Here is a 22,566-nt window from a genome sequence, read left to right as displayed (position 1 = left end):
CAAGTTGGTATTAACCATTTTCTTCTCTGGGGGAGGAGAAAGGCCTGCTAAACACAGCCTTCTAGCACACAGATTTATACAGTTGTTCTCTGTCATGTACTCAGATTTATCATAATGATTTTATCTAAATCTGTATCAGCAGCTGAATGAAGAAACTTTGAGGAGTACATGAAATAAAAAAGTAACTTTAGGGTTGGTTTCAGCATGCAAAAACATAGAACCTCATTTTCCAATGAAGTTTAACACCCATGTGTGGATGAGGGAGACTTTATCCTCCAAGGACTCCTCAATCCCTCAACATTTGAGAAGGCTGAACTTCACTTACACGTCACAAGGGAAGTCAAAACTAAAGAGTTCAGTACAAACTGACAACAACCATCAGTAATAATGAAAAAGTGTTGCAAAGGTCAAGATAAAGTTAGCTGGATCAGACAGATAGACAGGAACTCTTTTCACAGTAAGGCTTGCAGCAAAACTACTTCCAGCTTTAGCAGATCTGTAAAGAAGCAGATGGTGCACATCTCACACCTAACTGAGCAGATGCCACGCACCACTCTGCAGCTTCCAGAAAAGCCAATGCTGCTAAGACAGCAGCTAGACCACATGAAGTTGGTCATTATGAAGGTGGTTTCATTAAGACAGGCACTAATACTGCATGAAAGCTGAGGAAGATCAGAAGATCAGCAAAATATAACTCTGACTCTTGTGACAAAAGGACAAAGAAATGTCCTACTAGCAGAAATTAGGAAGGATTTCTGAAGCTGTATTTCAACAGTGCAAGCATTTAGAACTATTTTGTCTTCAAGTCCACTATTAAAGTATTCAAGTTCTGAAGTCTTAAAATGTAACTCACAAGTCAGCCAGTCCAAGAGAAGTCCACAGTTTACTGATCTCAAGCATTAAAAGAGTTCACTCAGTTTCTGCCAAATATTGATAATTTAAATTAAAAATTAAAACATTAATACAATTATCCTAATAAAAAATTAATAAAATAATTTACTTAAAGTGTTACGTAGCACTAAAGAACATGACTTTGTGGCATTAAGGGATAACATTCACATCAACAATCACTCAAAAGAACTCAAAAGAAATGAATATTACACATTTCTTTCTAGGCTTTCCAGTAGCTCTTGGTGATCTCTTGATACTACGTCAGGATGAAAGAAACACTAGCATTAAAAGAAAAGCTTAGAGCTGTACTAAAGCTAAACCATGGAGGATTCCCTCTTTTTAAAATGCCTACATGCAGCAGTAATGACCTGTTTCGGACACATGCAGTATCATTTCCATGTTGCTATGGATTACCAGGCAGCTTCAGACCACCAGGAAAAAATCATATGTGGCATATTTTTATTTTTACATGTGAATATTTCTCCAATCAAGCAAAATAACAAAATATTTTTAATTAAAATTATTTATTAGGAGTTATAAAGATTTGTCATGTAAATAATCAGCAAAAAATGCCCTCGTTTTTTCTTGAATGATCGAGGACTTGGATTTTGATGCACTGAATTTTGGAAGTTTCTGGGAAAGTATGGGTATGTTTTTAACATTACATTGACAGCCTGTCTAACATTAAGTGCAAAAAACATGCCAACAACAAAAAACCAGTTAAGAACACAATCTTAATTTACACACCAATAAAACATGATGTTATTAAATTTAGATTGTTTTTTTTTCTTTCTGTTTTCATTTCCTATTATTTGGGATTCTATTTGTCTTGATTTACTTGAAGGCCTGCCTCTTAAAAGATCAAGGGTACAGAAATTCCTTCAACACATTTCACTGATATGGGCAAATCATTAGCAAATATTTAAATCTTACTTAAAAAGAAAAAAGTTTCACAGAAACTCCTTTAGGCGATTATTCAAATTACTTGCTAACAAAATTTTTTTAAAATCTCAGTGCTCCAAAAAATAGCATCACAGATTTCAAGCCTGGCACCTGAGACATGAACTAAATTTAAGAAATTTTAGATATTCTTAAATTAACTTATCAGTGGATGTGTTAATTTTTAATTGAAAAAAATAGTTCACTTTCTAACCACTTTGCTACCTGGTCATAAGTTACAATGCTTAGTCACTGAAGCCTCAATACACTCATGATGAAGGAAGGAATGGTCACTGAATGCACACAACAGGCAGAAAAAGTGCTCATACAGGGGAGTCATTACATTTGGTTTAATTTTCCATTATTATTTCCCTTCCTCACGTTCATCCAAGTTATATTACTCTTCCTCAAGCAAAATTAGACAGAGATAGAAGAGATTTTGATAAACCAAGGGAAAAGACATGAGAGAGGAAAATGAACAAAATAAAACCAATGTTTACTGCTTGCTGAACCTAGCTTATGCTTACTCTATGCAATGCTTTCCCATTCATGGCATTTCCCAGAGATTTGTCCTCAGCAGCCAGAAACTTGCACCAAAGGTGCAGATTTATTGCAGATAAGCCTTCATCATGACGAAGCATGCTAAGATACCATTTTTAATTATTTAAAATCTAAATAATTAAAACACGTTGAGAAATACATTTAGCATATTTAAAAATAGAATTCTCAGACCCTGATAATATTTGAATATATAATCATTTCAAGCATCATTCACACTCAAAAATTAAGACCCTGATCTTATGTGAGGTGCAAAATTCTATGGAATCTTGTAAATTGGAGTTGCTAACTTTTGCAACACAAGTTTATTAGGTGAGGAAGGTAAAAGAATGTCACAAGAAACAAATCCACAGATGGTTAACAACTTCTGCCACAGCCAAGTTAACTCACCTTCCCTCTCTCTAAGAACTGTGGATTCAAGAGCAGGTATATGTGATGAAAACACCATTGACACAAGATGCTCAGAGAAATAAGCAAAGCAAGTTTGTCCTATGGCAGCACGACATTGACTGGAGGAAAAAGGTACAACAAGGAAACTTAATGAACTTCGATTGCTTGTGAATTGGACAGGGAACCAAGTGTTGTGTCCTTCAGCTGGGAAAGAAAAGCTGATTTCTAAGATGCTGGCATGTAAAGTAGCAGGACTTGGCAAAAGCCCAAGTATGAAAGACAGATGAAATGACCTAGTAGTAACCTATCAGCAGAGAGCTGAAAATACAGAGAGGGGAAAAAATTTACAGACTTAGAATCAAAACAGTAAGCAAGACAACAGTAAATAACTCACCAATTCTTTCCCTCCTTCCTCAGCACCTCTATATGACAGATTCATAATTTCAAAAAAATCTCCTGTCAGAGTTATTTAAATACAGATAATTATTTCTGTGTTTAGTATGATTTCTAACCCTACTGTAACCTGCATTTAGAGAGCTTCCTAGAAATGCTGTCTGCTAAAAGATCTTACTTTAAATATATTTTAGGAAGAAGTTGACTCAAGTTTGAAGGAACATGTTCAACTATTTTCAGTTAGGAAGAAGCAAATATTTTAATAATTATTCTGTGAAGGTGAAAAATATTTGTTTTAAGGCTTTAATGAAGAAAGAATCATTCAGATTTAAATAAGGCATTTTTAAAAAATGAGAAGTACTTTCAAGAATCACTGAAACAAAGCAGCTGAACACCTCATAGCAACAGCAGATTCAAGGACAGCACTTTTGTTGTGAAGGGCATGTTTTAAACAAGTTTATTTTGCATATGTCAAATTGTGCATCTATGATGCCTCAAATTAACAGCACAAAAACATGTTTACAATGCAACAAGAAGTTAAAAATCAAAACAACAAAACAATCTACTGTAACATACTTCAGTCACTTGTCCCTAAGCATGTGCTGAAAAACATGCAAAGTTCTGGGATCCTCCTTATTAGTTTTGTCCACTTTAAGACAGGACAGCAAAGATGCAGCCTATAAAGAATAATTGCCTAAATTTGCACTGTAAAATCACTTGTCACTGGCCTAACACAATGATTGCTACATTACAGAAAAGTTAGTTCTATAATTAAGGCAACAGTAAAATGAGCAGTAAAGCAAATGTCACAAAATGGAGAATTTTATTGCCACAAAACAGAAGCACTAGCAACTCTCAACAACAGCCTATAATTGAGAATAATTTTTATAGCTGTTCTGTTTTAAAGGAAAAGAACACGTAGGATACAGGAATCTTCCAATGATGTTTTTATTTGGAAGCAAAACCACTTTAATAAGTTCCCACTCTCCCCAGCCCTCATTTATGCAGAACCAAGTTCACTGCTTCTCTAACCATAATAGTACAACAGCTTACAGACATTGATGAGCTTAAATGTTGATGTTTCACAAGCCATGAGAAAGTGACCCAGTCTTACAGCACTCCCTCCCTCACAAGCAATTCTATCAGAACAGTCAAGAGAAGAATTGTGGCATAAGGGCAGGGGCAAGAACCTCTCTACCAGGATTCGCTGCAGAAGAAAGCATACTGCACTATTTTAAGTTATGCAAAATATACATTACATTACACACACATTTACTAAGTTCCACACAAGACAAACAGTGGACAGCATCAAATTAACCATATCCAATTTGCGTTTTCACTTTTAAGCATAAAATGCTGTAAATGCTATGTAGCTGTTTTTAGAGAGGGGAAAATACTGTGAAGGATCTACTACTCCAAAAGAATTCTATGGAACATTGTAGTCTTTCTGTAACCAATAATTTTTAAGTTGGTTGAAACGTATCTGAGAGAACTGTATCACATTAAATAGTACTTTCTTCTAAATCTGTTTCCAACTTTAGCAACAAGGTATCATCTAACCTGAGGAACTCTAACTTGAAAGTTACGGCCTTAATTCAGCAGCTGCTCTGCACTGATAAAGCCCCACAACATGAGCAGAGTCCCATTGAAGCTGACAACACAGTCTCCCTGCAAGACCAAAAGCCTCTTTGCTTCCACAATATTTTACTGCCAATCCACTATTTCTCTTTTTAACACCCCTCAAAATATTTTGGCATGCATATGCAAAACAGAGAGGGGGAAATTACCATCAGTGCATGCTTTGAGATTACAATATTGACCGCTTCTATTTTACTTTCCTTTTCCTATACAGCTATTGCTGTACACTAACTACAATGGTTTTCAGCTTTGTCATCATTTGCAACGCCCTAAACAGTTTCCATGTGTTGAAAAACTGTCATTGTCTTCTGCAACAAAGAAACTGATTTTGCCTTCAGGTTCTGAGTGTCATAGACTATTCTGGCAGTAATTGCTTTTTGGATGTATTTTGGAGTTTAACATTGATTTTTACATCAAAAATTTTTCCCTGCTGTGTAAGAGAACAGTATTTCACTAAAACAGTATGTCTAGCCCTTTCAGTTGCAGAACAAAACAAATGTATTGCAACAGTTGTAACTAGAGAAGTAAATATCAATTTATTAAAGAGAATTTTCACAATGAAACTCTACAACAATTAGTAGTTTTTACATGGAAGCTGAAAGTCACTTCAGCATGTATTATTCTGCTGGATGTGATAGTTTTCAAAAGAAAATACTGAGAAACCCCACAGAATCAGATGATCTAACATAAGCAGAGAAAAGGAGAAGACAACAAGGGTGATTCTCCTATGACACCAGAATACCAAGCAGGCCGCCTTGTCTGTGGTATTGTAGTATCACTAAAATAGGAGACAACTGTCATCATACAGGCTCCAGATCTACATCCTTTTACATCTAGGACGCGAACTTGAGAAGAGAAAGGGAAAAGACCAGGAGCAGAGACGAAGAATACTGTAAGTATATATAAGAGAGGATAATTCTATTCTAATATGAAAAATGCAAGCTTCGAATGCAAGAAGGTGTTGTATCTCAGGACCTGCAGACTTCAGGATGTAGTGAAGCACATCGGCGAAGAAGCGCCCGCCCAACACCTTCCCCGTTCAGCACGGGGACAGCACAAACCCCGGGCGAGCACAAGGGAGCGCCCGGTGCCGGGCAGCCACGCAAAGCTCGGCTGTCACAGCACGAGTCCGCAACCCGACAGCTCCGCTCCGCTCCGCTCCTCTCCTCTCCCCTTGGGTCCCAGCCCAGCCCTTCGAGCGGAGCCACTCGGGACCCCGCCGGGGAGGGGCCGAGGGACTGCCGCCACACACCCCTTTCACCAACACAAGCAGCCGCGGCCTCTTCGGCGCGACTCCCGAACCCGGGCGGCTCCCGCTGCGTTGCTCAGCCCGGGCCTGAAAGCCCGGAGGGCGCCCGCCGACACCGCCAGTCCGGCCGGCCGGAGCGGACCAGACCAGACGGGCGCCGATCCCGGTGCGTGCGGGGATCACGGGCCCTCCGGCACTGCCGCCGCGGCCCCGCCTCAGCTCGCACACGGCAGACGGGAACGAGGCAGCGGGAACGGGGCCGGCGAGGGGGGGACGCGGCGAGCAGGGAACAGCCACGGCCGCCGCACGGCGCTTCCCCTCCGGGACCGCCATCGGCGCCACCCCGCCCGCCGCATCGCCTCCCGCAACAACAGCCCGGCCCGCCCTGCGACACCGGCCGCCGCCCGGACACACACCCCCCGCCCGAGCAGCCGGGCACGCACGGACACACCCCCGGTCGGACGCAGACACACGCACAAACAGACACGGACGGACAACACGGACACGCGCGGCCCGGGCGCCGGTGCCGCTCCCCGTGACAGTTGGCGGCGGGTCGGGAGGGCGCGGCGGGAGCGCGCGGTCGCTAACGGTCACCGGGCGGCCGGTAACGGCCGCCCCGCAGCCCTGGAGCCCCGCCCGCCCGCGCCCCCGCCCCGAGACTCACTGCGGAGGTTGTGGATGAGCTCGGAGTGGCTGGCGCCGCCCGACTTCCAGGCCATCGCTAGGCACACTCTGCGGAGCAGGTACAGAGCCGCCTTCAGCGCCGCGACTGCGCACAGCAGCTTCCCCAGGAAGGACACAACCTCCAGCGCCGACACAGGCGCCGCCTCCTCGCCGCCTCCTCCCGCGGCCGCCGCCGCTGCGGCTGCCGCGCGCTCGCCGAGGGGAGGGGCCACGCGCCCACCGCCCCGCGCGCCCGACATGCCCCGGCCGCTGCCGCCGTCGCTCCGCCGGCCGGCGCGGTGCCCCCTCCCCCGCGCATGCGCGCCCACCGCGCCTAGGGGCACGCGTGGGGGATCCTCGCACGCCTGGGCGGGGATGCACAGCGGCTGCTCCCGGCCCGCGCGTTTTGTTGCCGGGGCCCTGGATCCCACGCTGGCGGCGAGACCCCGGTCCTGCCCCCCCCTCAGAAACTGCGGCGGGGCGGAACGGGTCTGGGGGCGCGGGTATGTGAACTTAAGAGCTCTGTTAATGAATGAGATAGTGCGTGCGCACCGAGGTGCCGTTTCGCTTTCCCCTCTGCCCCGGCCTTCGCCACTCCCGAGACACAAGTCGGTACACGCCGGGTACCGGAGCCGGCGGTGTCGGGGCGGGCGAGCCCCATCACGGTGGCTGCGCCGCCAGCTCCGGGCTCCGGCCCAGCGCGCGACCCGCCGCCCTTGCGACGGAGCCAATTAGCGGCGTCTCCCGGCGCGGTGTTTTGCATGGGGCGCGCCTATTGGCCACGGCCAGCCCGCGCGGGCCAGGCCTACGTGTTGGAGGCTGCGATTGGTCAGGGCGCGCGGGAGCCGCGTGTCCCGTGCGTGTCCGCGGCGGGGACGGGGCAGGGGCAGGGGCAGGGGCAGGGCGGTGCGACCCGCGCCCGGGAAACAGCGCGGGAATGGCGGCGGCGGGGAAGGACGTGGAGAGCTGGCACAGCCCTGCATTGGATAAAGGCGGCCAAAGCACCGATGGTTCACAGGAGCATCTACCGGTGCAATGCCGGTGGCGTAGGACAAAGTTACAAATCAAAACTCCTTTTAAGAGGCGTCCAGGACAATAGCTCAGAATTTAGTAAATGCCAGTGGGCCTTTATTGTGTGCCAGCATATGCCCATGATGAAGTAGCAATCTTAAGGGGAAAGTTTTTGCACCTTCGGATCCTCCCACAGCCTGTAACATAACGAGGAAAAGCAGAGAATTCACTTTTTACCATAATGTAGTATTTCTCTCTGGTCTGAAAGTCCTTTATGATTAATTTTGCCGCCAATATTAATTTGCCACCTGTTATTTATACACGTTTCTGTTGTTTAAAGGGAAAGAATATACCATCTTTGCAATTTTGGGAACCTACTGTCAGTGCTGTGACTTCTGTATTTGTGCTGCCTTCTGGTCCCTGCAAATGGGAATAGTTTTGCAGCACTTCCTTTCCTAACCAGGCACACTGGCACAGGTATTTCATCTACATGGGACCAGACAGCAATTTTCAGTGCTTGGCTTTTAAAACATGAGTATGGTGATACAAAACTGTGGATAGGTTGGCCCTATGAATTGTATATTGTATAAACATTGGGGAAAATAAGGTGTCATCCAGCAGATACACAGCCTAAGACACCACCATGGGAGATTACACAGGTTTTATCTTCTGTGAGAGAGCCCATCTTGGCTGGGAGTGTTAAACCTGTTTCAGCTCCACACAACACATCTATTTCATGCAATCATTGCTGGTTCAGGTGAAGAGGTGAAGGTGGGAATTTGCTTCTCTACTTTGCAGTCAGTCCAGGGCAAATGTGGCAGTCGCTCAATGCATATACCAATCCCATCCGTAGACTTCCCATCAGGTTCTTTTAATCCTGGAGACAGATCTGCTTCATTCTGTGCTCTCCATCTAACTTCTCCTAAGCATGATCTGGCAATTGCAGTTCATGTGAGGCTCCCAGCCTGTCCCAGAATATAAAAGGGCTCCCTGATACACCCAGTGGGCTGAGAGAGAAGGAAAGAAGCCATGGAGTGAGAGGAATTCCCAAAGAGCAGCGAGTACAGAGAACAGACAGGCATTGTAAAAGTACAGCACAGAAATACTTAATTGTTTTAAATGCAAAAGACATTTTCTGTTGTCAGATGCAAGCAAACTGCATTGCTCTCACATAGAGAGATTGCTGCCAAGAAAATAGCTGGCCCATGTTTAAAAGCATTCCAGGGATACTTACCCCCTTGGGAGACCAAAAGCACAACAGAAGCCATTTACATACAAGCTGATGCTGCTTACCAGGACCAGCTTGAATTAGGCTTAGGCTTGTCATGGAGCCTTTTTTTTTTTTTTAATTTCTCTCTTAGGAGTTTGCAGTCTTGCCCAGTCTCTTTCTGGCTGAGTGTACCTATTTCCCATGCTCTTGACATGGGTATTCAGAGAATGAAAACAAGCGTGGGCCTTCCTTAACAATATCTGGGGTGTCTTGGGTGGATACCAGGCATGTGTGAAGGAAACAGCACTTGGCTTGGCAGGCTTCCAGGAGCTCTCAGACAAGCCAAGTTGCCTCCAAGGGCCCTGGGAAACTAACATGCACCAATAGTGGCAGGATGCACCCATTTATGCAGTAAACAAATGCAGGAGTCCCTAACTCTTTCAGTTCCACAATCCCAGGCCATGAATACATTTTAAAAACCTATCAGGTGCGCATCCATTGAGACTAAACTAAAAGCAACATGGACATTATTTACCAGTGAAAGATATGAGCAGAAATAACAAAAAAAATTATTTTCTGGCCATCACCATTCATGTGGAACCTCTCAATTTGCTCTGATACCCAGGATTTCTGTATTCTATGCCTCCCTGACTTGTCCAAATCAGTGTGAGCACCTTGGTCTCTGGATGCCCACTGTCAATTGCAGGCACCTGCATTTTCCACATGTAGAGCCATTTCCCTAGACTCTGCAGGGAGCTGCTGCATGGACGCTCCTCTTAGAGAAAAGGCACAGGAATGCCAGCAGCCAGAGTGGGCCCCCATATGATTGTTCTGACATGAAGATCCCACTAACTGTAAGCACATCATCTCTTCTTCCTTTGCTGCACCCACATCCCAATCCTCTAGCTGTACTTACATACATTTATATATAAACCCCTCCAAACTACTATTTCTGTTTCATTCCTTCCCTCCCACCACATAAGCCCATTAGATTTTTTTTTAAGTCTTTGAATTTAGGAAGAATTTGAAAAATTGCTCATCACTGTCTGCTCCCATCTGCTTGTATACCAGAAGCAGAAATTTCCTTGTGAAATGTTCCTGCTGTACATTTCCGCAGTTATGTCCCAAACCCTACGCTAATTGGCTCCTACACCTACACTCCCTCCTCTTCTTGACTCCATTCTGCTTTTTCACTTAATCACTCTCCTTCATCTCATTTCTTTTCCTAGAAGCTCAAGCCAGTTTGATGTGTACCTTCCCTTTTTATTACCATTTCAGAAGGTTACATTATTTTGAACTCTACATACATGTTTTACCAGCTCTGCACTCAAAGATGAGGTGAGAAGGACTCAGTCACATCAGTGACTTTCCTATTAGGAGCAGCAGAACTGGGACCCTTCCTGAAGGAGGACCATCCTTCCAGAGACTTTCCAGATGACACACCATCCCACAGCATCTAAGCAGAGCAAGCAGAGCAGGGCTGGGACAGAAAAGGCTTTGCCATCAGCTGAAGGCAGGCCCCAGGTCAAGCCAGGCACCAAGTTTGGGCAGCATGGCTGAGCACAGGCCCTCCTACAGCAGAGCTCAGGCCAAGAGCTGCAGGTCCCAGCCCAGATGGGAGCCCCAGCCAAGGGCTTATGACTGCACTCAGGGCTGGGCCCTCTGCTCTTGCATCTGCTCTGCAGGACACTGCTCTGTAACTGTACTCGCTCAAGAGAATGAACTGGGCACAGCTCCAGGAGTTCTTACCAGCTGTACACATTGTTTTGGCATCTCCGAATAACTTTAAATATTGTTCAATGATGATGGAGAAAAGCAGATTATAAGCAAATCCAGTTCAGAATTAGCTTTATTGTGCCCTAGTACAATCACTGATCCAGTAAGTGCCTTTGTTCTCAGGCTCCCTACTTTCTCTCAGAGACAGGCATGCTTTCAGTTCTCTTCCCTTTCCCTCCCAGCTTTAGCCATATTTAAGGGTTGTACATAGATGCTCCTTGTTGTCTTAGCTGGTATGTTTGGACCCAAGGCTTAAGGCAGCTTCATCCAGACTTAACATCCTTCTTGAAAACCACAGAAATACTAGATAAGGCATATTTTCTCCTGGTGCTGATTTCCACCTTTTATATGTTTATGTAAATCTGCCATTACACTGAAATGCTTTACACATCTTTCACAGGGATCAAGCACAGAGAATATATTTAAAGGTTTGCAAAGCAGCCCTAAATCTGTCACAGCTCTCACTTCTGTCATATAACATACTGCCAACAATTTCTTTAAGAAATGTAGGACAGGAAAGAAAAACTGTGACTCTTCTTTTCCTCTAAGTGAAAATAAGCCTGTATGTCCAACTTACTTCCCTTAATACTTCCCAAATGCTTTTGAACAAGCAATCCTGAGCAAAGAAAGAAATTATCCAAAAGCACCAGGTAAAATAATACACACAGAAATCATAAACTAGCCAACAAAAATATTTGCCTAATAAAACTTTTCAATAATCCCAAAGTGTTTTCTATTCAGCTTTTAGCTGTCTGGTCTAGTGTCTTACATATTCTGAGGGTGCCTATTGATATTTCTCAAAAGTGTTATAAAAATTAGCAGAAAATACCCTTGGAGTCAACAGTGACTTGCAGAACTGCTGTAAGCAGCTTAATAAAGGGTGCCAGAAGCATTTGCCACTGCAGAATAACAATGCTACTGCCACATGCAACAAAGATTTTTTAAAGGTATGTTTGCAGTATGGCAGACTACTATAGCATCCAGCTTTTGGAATATATTCAGTGTTGGATTCTGCTGAATGTAATTAAGGAGGAAAAAGTTAAATGAAGTTCAAAAGATGCACGAAGCACATAAAATATCACTGGTTTGGTATCACACCTGAGGGATTACAAAACAGCATAGCAGACTTAATGAAGAACTCAAAAATGCTGTATAGAAGAAACCTGACAGATGCCTTTAGCAGAAAAACTGCAATACACAGTGGAAAATTTGTCCAAGCTGCTGTTAAGTCCATCTGATAGAACCTCTAACACCTGGCAGCATCAGTTTTGGAAAAACATGCAGCAGAAAATGAAGCTGTAAAAATCTTTGAGAAAGTGCCTTACTGGACTCCAGTGACTGGACCAATAGTCTCATCCTCTGAAACGACAACTGACAACACAACTGTGTCAGCCTTTAATTTTACAACTAACCTCTGAACATTTTATTGCATAGATGTTTAGGTCTCAAGTGAAATACTACAAAGGAAGTACATGTGTGCTCCTCTTTGATTTAACATACCATTTAGGACAAAAAATATTCTGTTTATTTCTGTACGGGTAGGAATCTGTCAGAGCAATGAGAGTATCACTTGGAAGTACATTATCATGGTTTAACCCCAGCCAGCGAGTACCAAACAAATATTTGGTCACATAAGCCCCACAAATCCACTCTAGCCCACCCCAGGGGGAACGGGGAAGACAATTGGAATAAAACCAATGTAAAAAACATGGGTCGAGATAATAATAACTTATCTCTTAATACCTTTAATAATTCAAGTCAAAGAAGATAAATAGCCTGTCCCTAGGCAGTAATTGGTCCCTCCTGGCCAACATCCCCCAGTTTATACAGTGTGTGCATATTCTGTGGTGTGGGATATCCCTCTGGCCAGTTTGGGTCAGCTCTCCTGGCCATGCTCCCTCCTGGCTTCTCACCCACCTGCTCACCGGCAGAGCGAGGGCTGGAAAGATCTCGGTTTGGGGTAAGCGCCACTCAGCGACAAGTGACGCAGCAGTGTTTTCACCATTATGCCACATTAAATCCGAAACACAGCGCTGTGGCTGCTACTCGGAAGAAAATTAACTCTGCCCCAGCTGGAAGCAGGGCATACTTAAAGCAGATCTTAGACCAGAAATGCTTAGTCGTTGTGTAAGTCACTCATTTTGAGAGAACGGGACTCGGTGCATGTCCTGCAAAGGTGACACACGGACACAGCGTTCCGGTGGAGGCGGCCCAGCCGAGCAGACAGGGAACACAGCGGCACCATCGCGTCTTCCTCTTTCTTCCACTCCCGACCGGACCCGCAACCGACGCCGAGCCGACACGCGCCGGTGCAGCGGCTCGCAGGGGCCAGGCAGAGCGCAGCGCCGCCCCGGCCCGTCCCGGTAACCTCGGGCAGCAGGCGCCGCCCGGCTCCTACAAACGGCGGGGCCGCCTCAGCGCCGCTCCCCTCCCGGCCCGGCCCGGCCGCGCTCCCGCCGCGCCCCCGGCCTGTCCCTCCGCGCTCGCCGTCGCGCCGCAGCCAATCAGCGCGCGCGGCGCGGGGCGGGCGGGAGCGGGCGCGGGGCGGGCGCGGCCATGGAGGACGTGAGCGCCAAGTTCGTGTCGCAGAAGATCAGCCGGACGCGCTGGCGGCCCCTGCCCGCCGCCGCGCTCCAGCCCCCCGACGTCTTCGCCACCGGCTCCTGGGACAACGAGGTACCTGCCGGGGGGGCCCGGAGGCGCGGCGCGACCTTCCCGCCGGAGCGCGGCGCGGGTGGCGGCGGCGCCCCACGCCACCTCGGTCCCCCGCGCCTCCGCCGCTGGGCGCGGGAGAGCGCGGCCGGAGCCGCCCGTGAGCGCTGCCCGGCTCGGCACTCCCGCCCTGCGCTTGGCCGTGCCCTGCTCGCTCCCCAAGGAAGCCGCGGGGCCGCCCCCGCGCCCGGCAGCGTTATCCCCCTGGGCAAGCGCTCCCCTCCGGCCGGGGCGGCTTCCTGTGGAGCTGTGCGCAGCCCGCAGCACTTTGCTCTCCCTGGCTGAGCCTTACTGCTCGGTGCTTTCGAAAGCGTGCTCGAGTAAATGTGGTATCGTTTCCGTTCAGGATAACAGGATCTCCATTTGGTCTGCTGGCGACCTTGGAAATGCGGGCCTCAATGGTGAATATCATGGAGAACCTCATTTGCTGTGTGACATCCAGCACAACGGTGATGTTATGGATATGCAGGTAAAATAGCTGTGTTGAATAGACCCGTATTTTTTAAGGGCTGGTCACTTAGGAGGAGTTCAGCGAGAGTGAACTGTCAAAATGCTGAGATTGGCCAAAAAATTCTTACAAAGAAAAAGAACAAAGCCAGTCAATATTGCTGTGGTTTTTGTGGGTTTGGGTTTTTTCCCCTCCACCTACCAATAATTTAGGTTATTCTAAAATCAAAATGATCACCTTGATGCTAACATTGGCTAATAGCATTCTTGTTAACTCTCTCTAGTTTTTGGATCAAGAAAGAATTGTGGTTGCCTCGTCAACAGGATCTGTAACTATATTCCGTCATCATCAAAATAACCAGGTATGTGACATGCACTGGCTTTAAGACGCTATTCTCTGTAATACAGGTTACTTTGATCTTAGTATAAAAAGCATATGGCTACCAAAATGAATTTCTTTTTGAAGTCTGTTAAAAAAAGGTTTGATTTGACACATATGAGGAAAGAAAATAGCGTTTTACGCACATGCTACGTAAACTAGATTCCAGAGCGAGACAGACTGGGGTATCGCCTCGTCTCTATCCAAAAAGCCCATTCATTGAAAACATTCCTCAAGACATTAGAGTGTTTTGGGGCAGTAGATATTAATGGACTTCTGCCTGCCTTATCGGAGTTTTTGCGTTCTTGAACCAAACAACTCCTTTTCAATTCTAACAAATTATGAATGAATTCTCGTGTGTGTCCTGTGAAGGAAGAAGATGTGTAAAACTCGGTAGCCTTTTGCTTTGATTATAAATCACTGGAAATAAATGCTAATTACCTTTTTATGTATGTTCATAGTGACACAGTAAAGGTGAATGTCAGTTTATAATTTGGTGTGGTACCTAAAATAAATTAAGTTCCTTGCAATCAAGATCTGAATCTGACCTTTTATTTTCTAAGTGCGTCAGTTCTTTTCCCCTGTCCTGGGGAAAGATTGAAGACATCAGCCTAGTGAACATCATTTTACAGTCCATAGTGTTATTTCTATTTGCTAGGTCATGTGAACATGGTGGTTCAGAGAAGAAATAATTAACGTGTCATAGAAGGGTTTTGTGCTTAAGAGTTGATGAAAACTTAGATCTCTTGATTTTTATTTATATAGGGGGATCTCATTCCCATGAAATAGTGTGGCTTTCCTGGAGCTTGTTTCTGGTTTCATGAGTATTCTGGAAGCTTTTTTTTAATCATGTTCATTATTTAAGACCATAATTTCATGTCTGGTTACTACTTAGACATTATCAGCTGACCACCGGTGGGCAAAAGCTCATTATCACGTGGATCAAGACACATCTTGTGGTGGAGCAGCCTGTACAGGAGTCGTCTGCAACAACCCAGAAATTGTCACTGTTGGAGAAGATGGTAGAATAAATCTCTTCAGGGCTGACCAAAAAGATGCAGTAAGAACTATAGGTATGTGAAATACCTGGGTTTTTAAATTAGTCTAGTTTGGAGGGGGTTTTCAGGTTATTATAACAAAACAAAAAAGTTAATTGAGTATTGATTTCAGTATTCCAGGTTGAACATGTTTGTTGCAGATTAATCCTATATTCCTCCAGAATTCAAATACTTGTAGCATATTTCAGATGCACTTCTGTATTCACTTAGGTATTTTTAAGTTCATGGTTTTACAGTAAAAGTTGGAGAGGGAGGAGACAGAACATCTTGGAAGATGCACTCAGGTTCTTCAGAATGGAGTTCTATGTTGTAAGCAATCTGTTTTGCTGGTTCCCAATTCAATGACACCTTGACATTTCCCAGGCACTAAGCTGAATCCTTAGCATGAAGATAGACTCTTGTACCTCGTTCAGTAGTTGCAAATGAATGCCTTGCTGTTTTTGTTATTGTTTAGTGGATTTAAGAGCACAGTACAAAGTGCATAGGTTTGTAGTCAGTTAAGGTAAGAAGAAAGAAATCTCAAAAGTTAGAGATTATGTAAAAGTCTTTTGGAGCCATGAAGGTGTATAATTGCTAAACTACTTAGTGTTAGTCTGTCATAAAACTTTAAATCCTCTAGAACCTCAATATTCATAATCCAACATTTCTTTTTAATGATGTTTTAGTGAGTTGTTTCTTCCCCTCTGCTTTCATTTAAACAGTAGGCAGAAAACTCACTCAAATATCTGTAAATAGGCATCAGTGTAACTTTTTTGTCTTGATATCAGAAAATGTTTCCATCTTATGCAGAAAGATAATAATCTGCCTATATTTTCAGTATGGGCTTACCCAAAGAATTTTAAAATACTTGAGGTGAAAGTAGACTTAACAAAGTTACCCCATTGTAATTAAGATGAAAAGTTTATAGTAACAGAAATAAAATACAAGAAAATAGTGTCTCTTTTTTCAGAAGGCCTCAAAAATTTCACCTCAAAGCTGTGAAAAATTTCTCCTCAAAGCTTGTTTGACATTGTAAATTACCCTAACAAAAAGAGGCACTGGAGAAAGGACCTGGAAAAAAAAGGCCTTGTTATTTAGTTATTAACAAGCACAGCATAATTTGAGTTTAACTTGATACCACATTGGCAATTCAGTAAAGGTCTAGAAGTTGGTAAATTAAGTGTTTCTGTATAAAACTGCTTAATGCCATCAGCCAGAGTTACTGTTTCTTGGGTTTAGAACTCCATTATGAAAAGCTTCATAGCTGCTTTCTGTCAATAAGTGCTAGCTTTTGAGAACCACAAGCTTGGATGAATTAATTCCCCTTCTAGGAACTACAAAAAGAAATCTTATAAATCAACAAGTAGTTTTGTAATCACCAGAGCTAATTTAATACATCTGCTTACAGATTTGTCTCAGTAGTGTTTCATACAGTAAGCAAGGAATGGCTCCTTTTTCACAGGGTATTTGCAGATACTAGAGGGTCTCTGACCCTGCCACTGCAGAGGTTATGCACATGTTTAAGCAGCTGTGTTCTGTTCTCTATTAAGAGTTACTTTGTTGCAATGAAATGGAGACTAGCATTCCTCAGGTTTACCTGAACACTTTCCTCATCTCTTGCAGACAATGCAGACAGCAGTACACTCCATGCCGTGACTTTCCTTCGCACAACTGAGATCTTGACAGTAAACTCAATTGGACAGTTAAAAATATGGGACCTCAGACAGCAAAGAAATGAGCCATCTCAAATATTTTCTTTGTAAGACCTCCACTTTTTTACTTATTTACTGAAAATCATGTGCTACTTTATATAATCTCATTCAAATCTTTCGTAATTGCTTCCTAACAACAGGATGATAAATTACTGATTTATTTTTTAAAGGATTTTAAAGGATACCAACTTCTTTGGTACTTAAATAAGCAAAAGGCAGACTGCTTAATGGCTGGACCACTGTTGTGACTCAGCATTGTGCTTAGCAGGTGCATTTTATGATTTAACTTTTGAAGGACTATTATACCTGTGCACTTCTCTTGTTTGAGAAAAAATACTTTCAATCCTCAACCCCAAACTCTTTACCTGTTTATATTTGATTTTCTTCACAGGCCTAATGTAAGGTTTCTGGCATTTGGAATGTATTTGAATGGTAACTTTGTGCCTTATAAGGTACTGTGAAAAAAGAAAATGGGCTAAATTTCAATCCTGTTGTTGTCTGTGTAATAATTCCCATTGCTGTTGCTAGATTGTGGTTTAGGTACCTGATTTTGTTAGTGCCTGATCTCCCTTTTTAACTCTTAGTATATACTAAACCTATAATTATATCATGCATCAGAATAATATTATTATAGGTATGTATAGAGTATTATTTGCCTGCATGGCTTCTCACTCCTATAAAGCTGTCAGATGCTGTGTAGATGTTCCATAGGGCACAGAACCCGATTGTAGCTTCATGTTACTGCCATACCTCTGGTTTCCAGTAGATGTCATGTGCCTTCAGCCTGGGGTGGTCAGAGTTACAGGAACTGAAGGTCCTGTCAATACAGGTACCTCACTTGTCAATGCTCATGATGCTGAATTAGGAATTAGGAAGGGGAAAAGAGAAGCTAAATAAAAAATTCTTGTTTGGGTTATTTGGTTGTTTTGTTTTTTCCTCTTTGCAGGGCAGGTGACAGAGTTCCACTGCACTGTGTGGATAGGCATCCCAATCAGCAGCATATTGTGGCCACAGGGGGCCAGGATGGAATGCTGAGTATATGGGACATCAGGCAGGGTACTATGCCAGTGTCCCTGCTAAATGCTCATGAAGCAGAAAGTAAGTATCTGAAATGGAGGGGGGGGAAGAAGGTGGCATTTTAGGGAAGTTTCTGATTACTGTAAAAATAAGTTGTTGTAACTGTAATAGAAAACAATCACATACTTGCCACTTAATTGAATCATAGAATGGTTTGGGTTAGAAGAGATCTTAAAGCTCATTTACTTCCAGCCTCCCTTGCCAAGGGTAGGTGCACTTTCCACTTGACCAGGTTGTTCAGAGGCCCATCCAACCTAGCCTTGAACATTTCCAGGGATGAGGCACTCACAGCTTCTCTGGAAAACCTGTTCCAGTGCCTCACCACCCACACAGTAAAGAATTTCTTCCTAAGAACCTAATCTAAACCTACAGTGAGTTTTAAGCCATTCCCCTTTGTCCTATCACTACATGCCCCTGTCCTTCATGTGTTTTAGTATAGCTTCTAGGAGGATTTGTTCCATGTTTTTCCCAGGACCAGAGCTGAGGCTGACAAGTTGGTAGTTCTCAGGGTCTTCCTTTCTACTCTTTTTAAGCAGGGCTTTGTGCCCATCTTTCCCTTTTTCCAGTCCCCTAGTACTTCCCCTGACTGCCATAGCCTTTCAGACACGGAGAGTAGCTTGGCAACTACATCATCCAATTCCTTCAGGACTCTGGGATGAATCTCATAGATTTATGTACATTCAGGTTCCTTAGGTGGTCATGAACCTGAACTTCTTGTACAGTGAGAAGGTCTTTTCTTCCCCACACCCTGTCTTGTAGCCCACCCACTGGAGAGGTGTGGGAAGAGAGGTTGCCATTGAAGACTGACACAAGAAAGTTGTTGAGTAGCTCAACCTTGTCCCTGTCCAGTATTATCAGTTTTCCAGCATGGATTATTGGGGGACATACACCTTCTTGGACCTTCCTTTTCTGGCTGACATACCTGTAGAAGCCCTTCCTGTTGTTCATTTCATCCTTTGCCAGCTTCGGGTCCAGCTTCTCCTTGGCCTTCCTCACTCTGTATCCCTAACCTTCATCTCTCTACTCTTCCTAGGATGCCTACTACTGCTCCATGTTTTCATCTGGAAAATGTGGCTTCCTTCTCTCTATAGGAGACTGCTTTTAGATAAAAGTGAACTCTCTCTAAACTAAAAGTAGACTTAGTAAGCTATTCTTCAGTGAGTTATTAGATGCATTTGATCCGAATGGCTGTTTCTAGGAGGGTAGATGATAAATAGCCATGGAAGCTAGTGCAGATAAAGTAAAGAAGAATGCAGATACTAACAAACTTGAAAACATGAGGAAGAAGGAGAGATTGAACATTCATTTGGTGTCTCCGCAGTGCTGAAATAGCTCACTTTCCTGGCAACTATGTGAACAAGACAGCAATTCATTTTATGCTGAAAATTTTGTGATTTGATGCTACATTTAAATTAAAGGAGTAAAAATATTTGTTGATATTACATTTTACTGACTTAAATGTCTTCTGCAGTTGTGGTATTTAGACACAAAGTAATGCGTGTCCTGGGAAGGAATGCATGCTATGTGCAGATTTAAACTTAACTGCAGGGAAGATGACATGCAGATTGCTTGAATTCAGATAAGACTTCAACAATTTTCACAGTATTGAAAATGCAACAAAACAGAGTCTTTTTCTTTTTTTTCCTTCTGTTTTCTTACCCCCTTTTCCCTCTGCCAGCAGAGGGAAAACTGCAGTATATAACTTAGGATGGGGCTTTGGGTTTCCTACCCCCACAAAATTAAAAATGAAAGTTTTGATGGAGGCATAGGTTCTTGTAAATACATGTCTATATCATGCTATCCAAATGCTTTGATTGAAGTACTTGAGAACTTGTTTTGAAATGATTTTGTTTGATACTTGCAGTGTGGGAAGTTCACTTCCATCCCTCTGACCCTGATCATTTATTCACGTGTTCTGAAGATGGATCTCTTTGGCACTGGGATACTTCCACAAATGTATCTGAAAAACCATCTTTTCTTCATCAAGGTAAGGATGTTTGAAGTCCATCTGCACTGAATTTGTCAGTTGGTAACATCATTACAGTCAGTGTTCTCACATGACCCAATTAATAACACAATCTTAATACAGAAAATTAAAAGCAGCTTTCTTTTCTTAGAAAGCAATCTTAGATAAGCACTTTTCTTAGATAAGCACTTGAGAAAAACTACTTATATGGCAAACAGTTGTGCAGGGTTGTTCATGGTCTGGTTTGGGTGTTTTTAATCTGCGACCCTCTGACCAGTGTGTGAAGGACACATCTGTGATTTCAAAGATGGACTGTATTCACTTAAAAATCATCTGTAGAAAAGAAATAGAGGCAGCCTGACTGACCTTATTGAGTCTCTGAGGGAGTTGCACTAACTTAGAATACAAAAATAATTGATAGGTTAATGAGATAGTAGAATTATGAATTTACAATTTGGGGTAATAATTGAAACTTTCAATAAATGAAACTGGATCCTTTTGCATGGTGGCAGGATTTTAAAGTTATGATACTGACTTAATATAAGCATTCATTTTCACATTCTAATCACTGCTAAGTGCTTGCCACATTAGACAATAATGGGGAAACTTTCAGATGTCACCTGCTGCCTTTGGCCTCAAAGTTGTCATTCAAAGTTAAGTTTCATCTATGGAAATTATAGGATTACTAATTCAAGTTGGGCTCTGCATGTTTGCAAGTATATGAAGTATAAATCCTTTAGCATCCCTTCTGACACCTGCTAATCTTATGCTGAATGATGGTTCTTAGAGTGTGAGACTTCAGTTTGAACATAAAGTGTTAGGTGGAAAAAACTCAAAGATAGGTGTATCACTTGCTGCAAAGTGGGGAGGAGGAGCAGTAGAGAATAAGTGTTATTGAAGCAAAGCTGAAAACCCCAAATAGAGCAAGACACTCTATAAACAGACTTGTGTTCTTGTACCCCTGCTTTAGTATCTGGCTAGAGAAACTTGCAGGTACTTACACTGTCCGGTGAGATGAGTTAATAGCTGCTGTGATGTATTTGTCTTAACTGAGGGTAGAGCTGGTAGATAATTTTTGTAATTATTTCAAGTACTTGATTTTTAAGCTATTTTCTCCTTAATTTACCAAAGAAATGACATCTCAACTACTCTGAAAACTGACTTAAATGTAAAATTTTATTTCCGTTATGTCTGACCCATATCTACTGTGTTTCTCCAAATTCTGAGAATATATAAACAAATTTGAAACTTACTTCTTTGTGTTCCTTCTTTCAGGAGGAAGAAGCACTGCCTATCTTTCCCACAGCACCATGAACCAGTCTGTAGTGAGTGCCTGGCTAAGCAATGATCCGACCAAAGACCGCATGGAAATCACCAACCTCATTCCAAACCAGACTTTGTCTGTGAATAGCTTAGATGTTCTAGGACCATGCCTGGTATATGGTACTGATGCAGAGGCTATTTATGTGAACAGACAACTTTTTGCATGAAGTGACTGTGGTATCCCTTTGAAGCATTGACCAGCTTGAACCACTGGGAAATGTCAGGTTCATTCCTAATGCTACTCACTAGTCTGTTATTGGCATGTGTGGGAGCAGCCTCACCTTGGTCCTGGTGCTGTGGAAGAAGTCAGGTGCTTCACATTCTGACAGCTGTCACTTGATGCTCCAGGATGGGTAACTGAGCAAGCTTACATGCCATTTCTTCCCTGCTGCCTGCTTGGTTTTGACAAGCAGGAAAGTAGTCACTAAGGGCAAAATCCTTGCTGTAAAGTGATGTCCATAATACACACATAAAAACAGAGGAAAAGGTAAACGCTGAATTTTTATTTTTCCCTGTAAAGGTATTTTTCAAGTATCATTTCTAAAGCGAAACTGTGGGCTTTGTGGAAATTCTTTTTATGTCACCTGAAAGAGATGGGGTTTTTTTAAGCTGAGTTTTTTATATAGGGGAACATAACTGTTAATGTTAGTTCATGAGCTGGAAGGAAAACTGTTAAAGCTATGATATGTGAAAGGTTCTATAGGAATCTAAGCATTCTAGCAACATTATTTTGAATTATTCACAGCTTCATCATGGATGCTACATGTTAAAACTTGATAATGCACCAGTAAATCTCCCAACAGAAAAATGGGGTTTGTAATTAAGAAGTCATAACTGACAGATGTGTTGGCTGTGTTTTCAGGTGTAAGAATGAGAGTTTCTAAACTTGAGACATAGTCTTTGTCACAAATTCACGTCTGGTTTGTTGAAATCTTTGAAAAGTTTTAAATTTTATTATTAGCATTGTACCTGCTTTCTTTTACAGAGAACCCTTTCTCTTTTTATTAAAAAGTTTTGCACAAGAGTAGTGGTCTGACTTACTAAAATAAATCAACTAGATGTGTTTGTGGGAACTTATTTGGATTGGGCCTGGGTATTGAACCTGAAGGATGGAAAAACCTGTGTATTTGGGCAGGAACAGGTTAGTTATGAGGTGTTACATGGTATTTCCACCATAACCCCTCTAGAGTGTACT

General features: G+C 43.2%; 2 protein-coding genes across 3 annotated transcripts in view; one reads left to right on the top strand and one right to left on the bottom strand.

Annotated features, from left to right (window-relative positions):
* The window catches only part of PCMT1 (protein-L-isoaspartate (D-aspartate) O-methyltransferase), a 36,244-nt gene extending 29,263 nt beyond the window's left edge, over nucleotides 1-6,981 (bottom strand). For both annotated transcript variants that reach the window (XM_063151268.1, XM_063151267.1), the window contains exon 1: nucleotides 6,723-6,981. In XM_063151268.1, the coding sequence (XP_063007338.1) occupies nucleotides 6,723-6,981 (259 nt within the window). The remainder of the gene's footprint in view (nucleotides 1-6,722) is intronic.
* Nucleotides 6,982-13,260: 6,279 nt separating this feature from the next.
* On the top strand, nucleotides 13,261-22,395 carry NUP43 (nucleoporin 43). The gene is made up of 8 exons (XM_063151266.1): nucleotides 13,261-13,394; nucleotides 13,777-13,899; nucleotides 14,162-14,239; nucleotides 15,152-15,329; nucleotides 16,917-17,052; nucleotides 17,952-18,103; nucleotides 19,947-20,069; nucleotides 21,324-22,395. Exons 1-8 carry the CDS (start codon nucleotides 13,275-13,277, stop codon nucleotides 21,536-21,538), a joined length of 1,125 nt encoding a protein of 374 aa, XP_063007336.1. The 5' UTR covers nucleotides 13,261-13,274; the 3' UTR covers nucleotides 21,539-22,395.
* Nucleotides 22,396-22,566: the final 171 nt, after the last annotated feature.

The sequence above is a fragment of the Melospiza melodia genome, chromosome 3, assembly GCF_035770615.1.
Source record: "Melospiza melodia melodia isolate bMelMel2 chromosome 3, bMelMel2.pri, whole genome shotgun sequence".
In the NCBI taxonomy this organism is placed as follows: Eukaryota; Metazoa; Chordata; class Aves; order Passeriformes; family Passerellidae; genus Melospiza; species Melospiza melodia.
This window is presented reverse-complemented; position numbering and strand designations above follow the sequence as displayed.

Bases quoted from the DNA above. Each gene is read 5' to 3' on its own strand.
- NUP43 (XM_063151266.1), top strand. From the start codon at position 13,275: ATGGAGGACGTGAGCGCCAAGTTCGTGTCGCAGAAGATCAGCCGGACG. The intron at 13,900-14,161 runs GTAAAATAGCTG...AACTCTCTCTAG, and splicing joins GTGATGTTATGGATATGCAG to TTTTTGGATCAAGAAAGAAT. The intron at 20,070-21,323 runs GTAAGGATGTTT...TCCTTCTTTCAG, and splicing joins ACCATCTTTTCTTCATCAAG to GAGGAAGAAGCACTGCCTAT.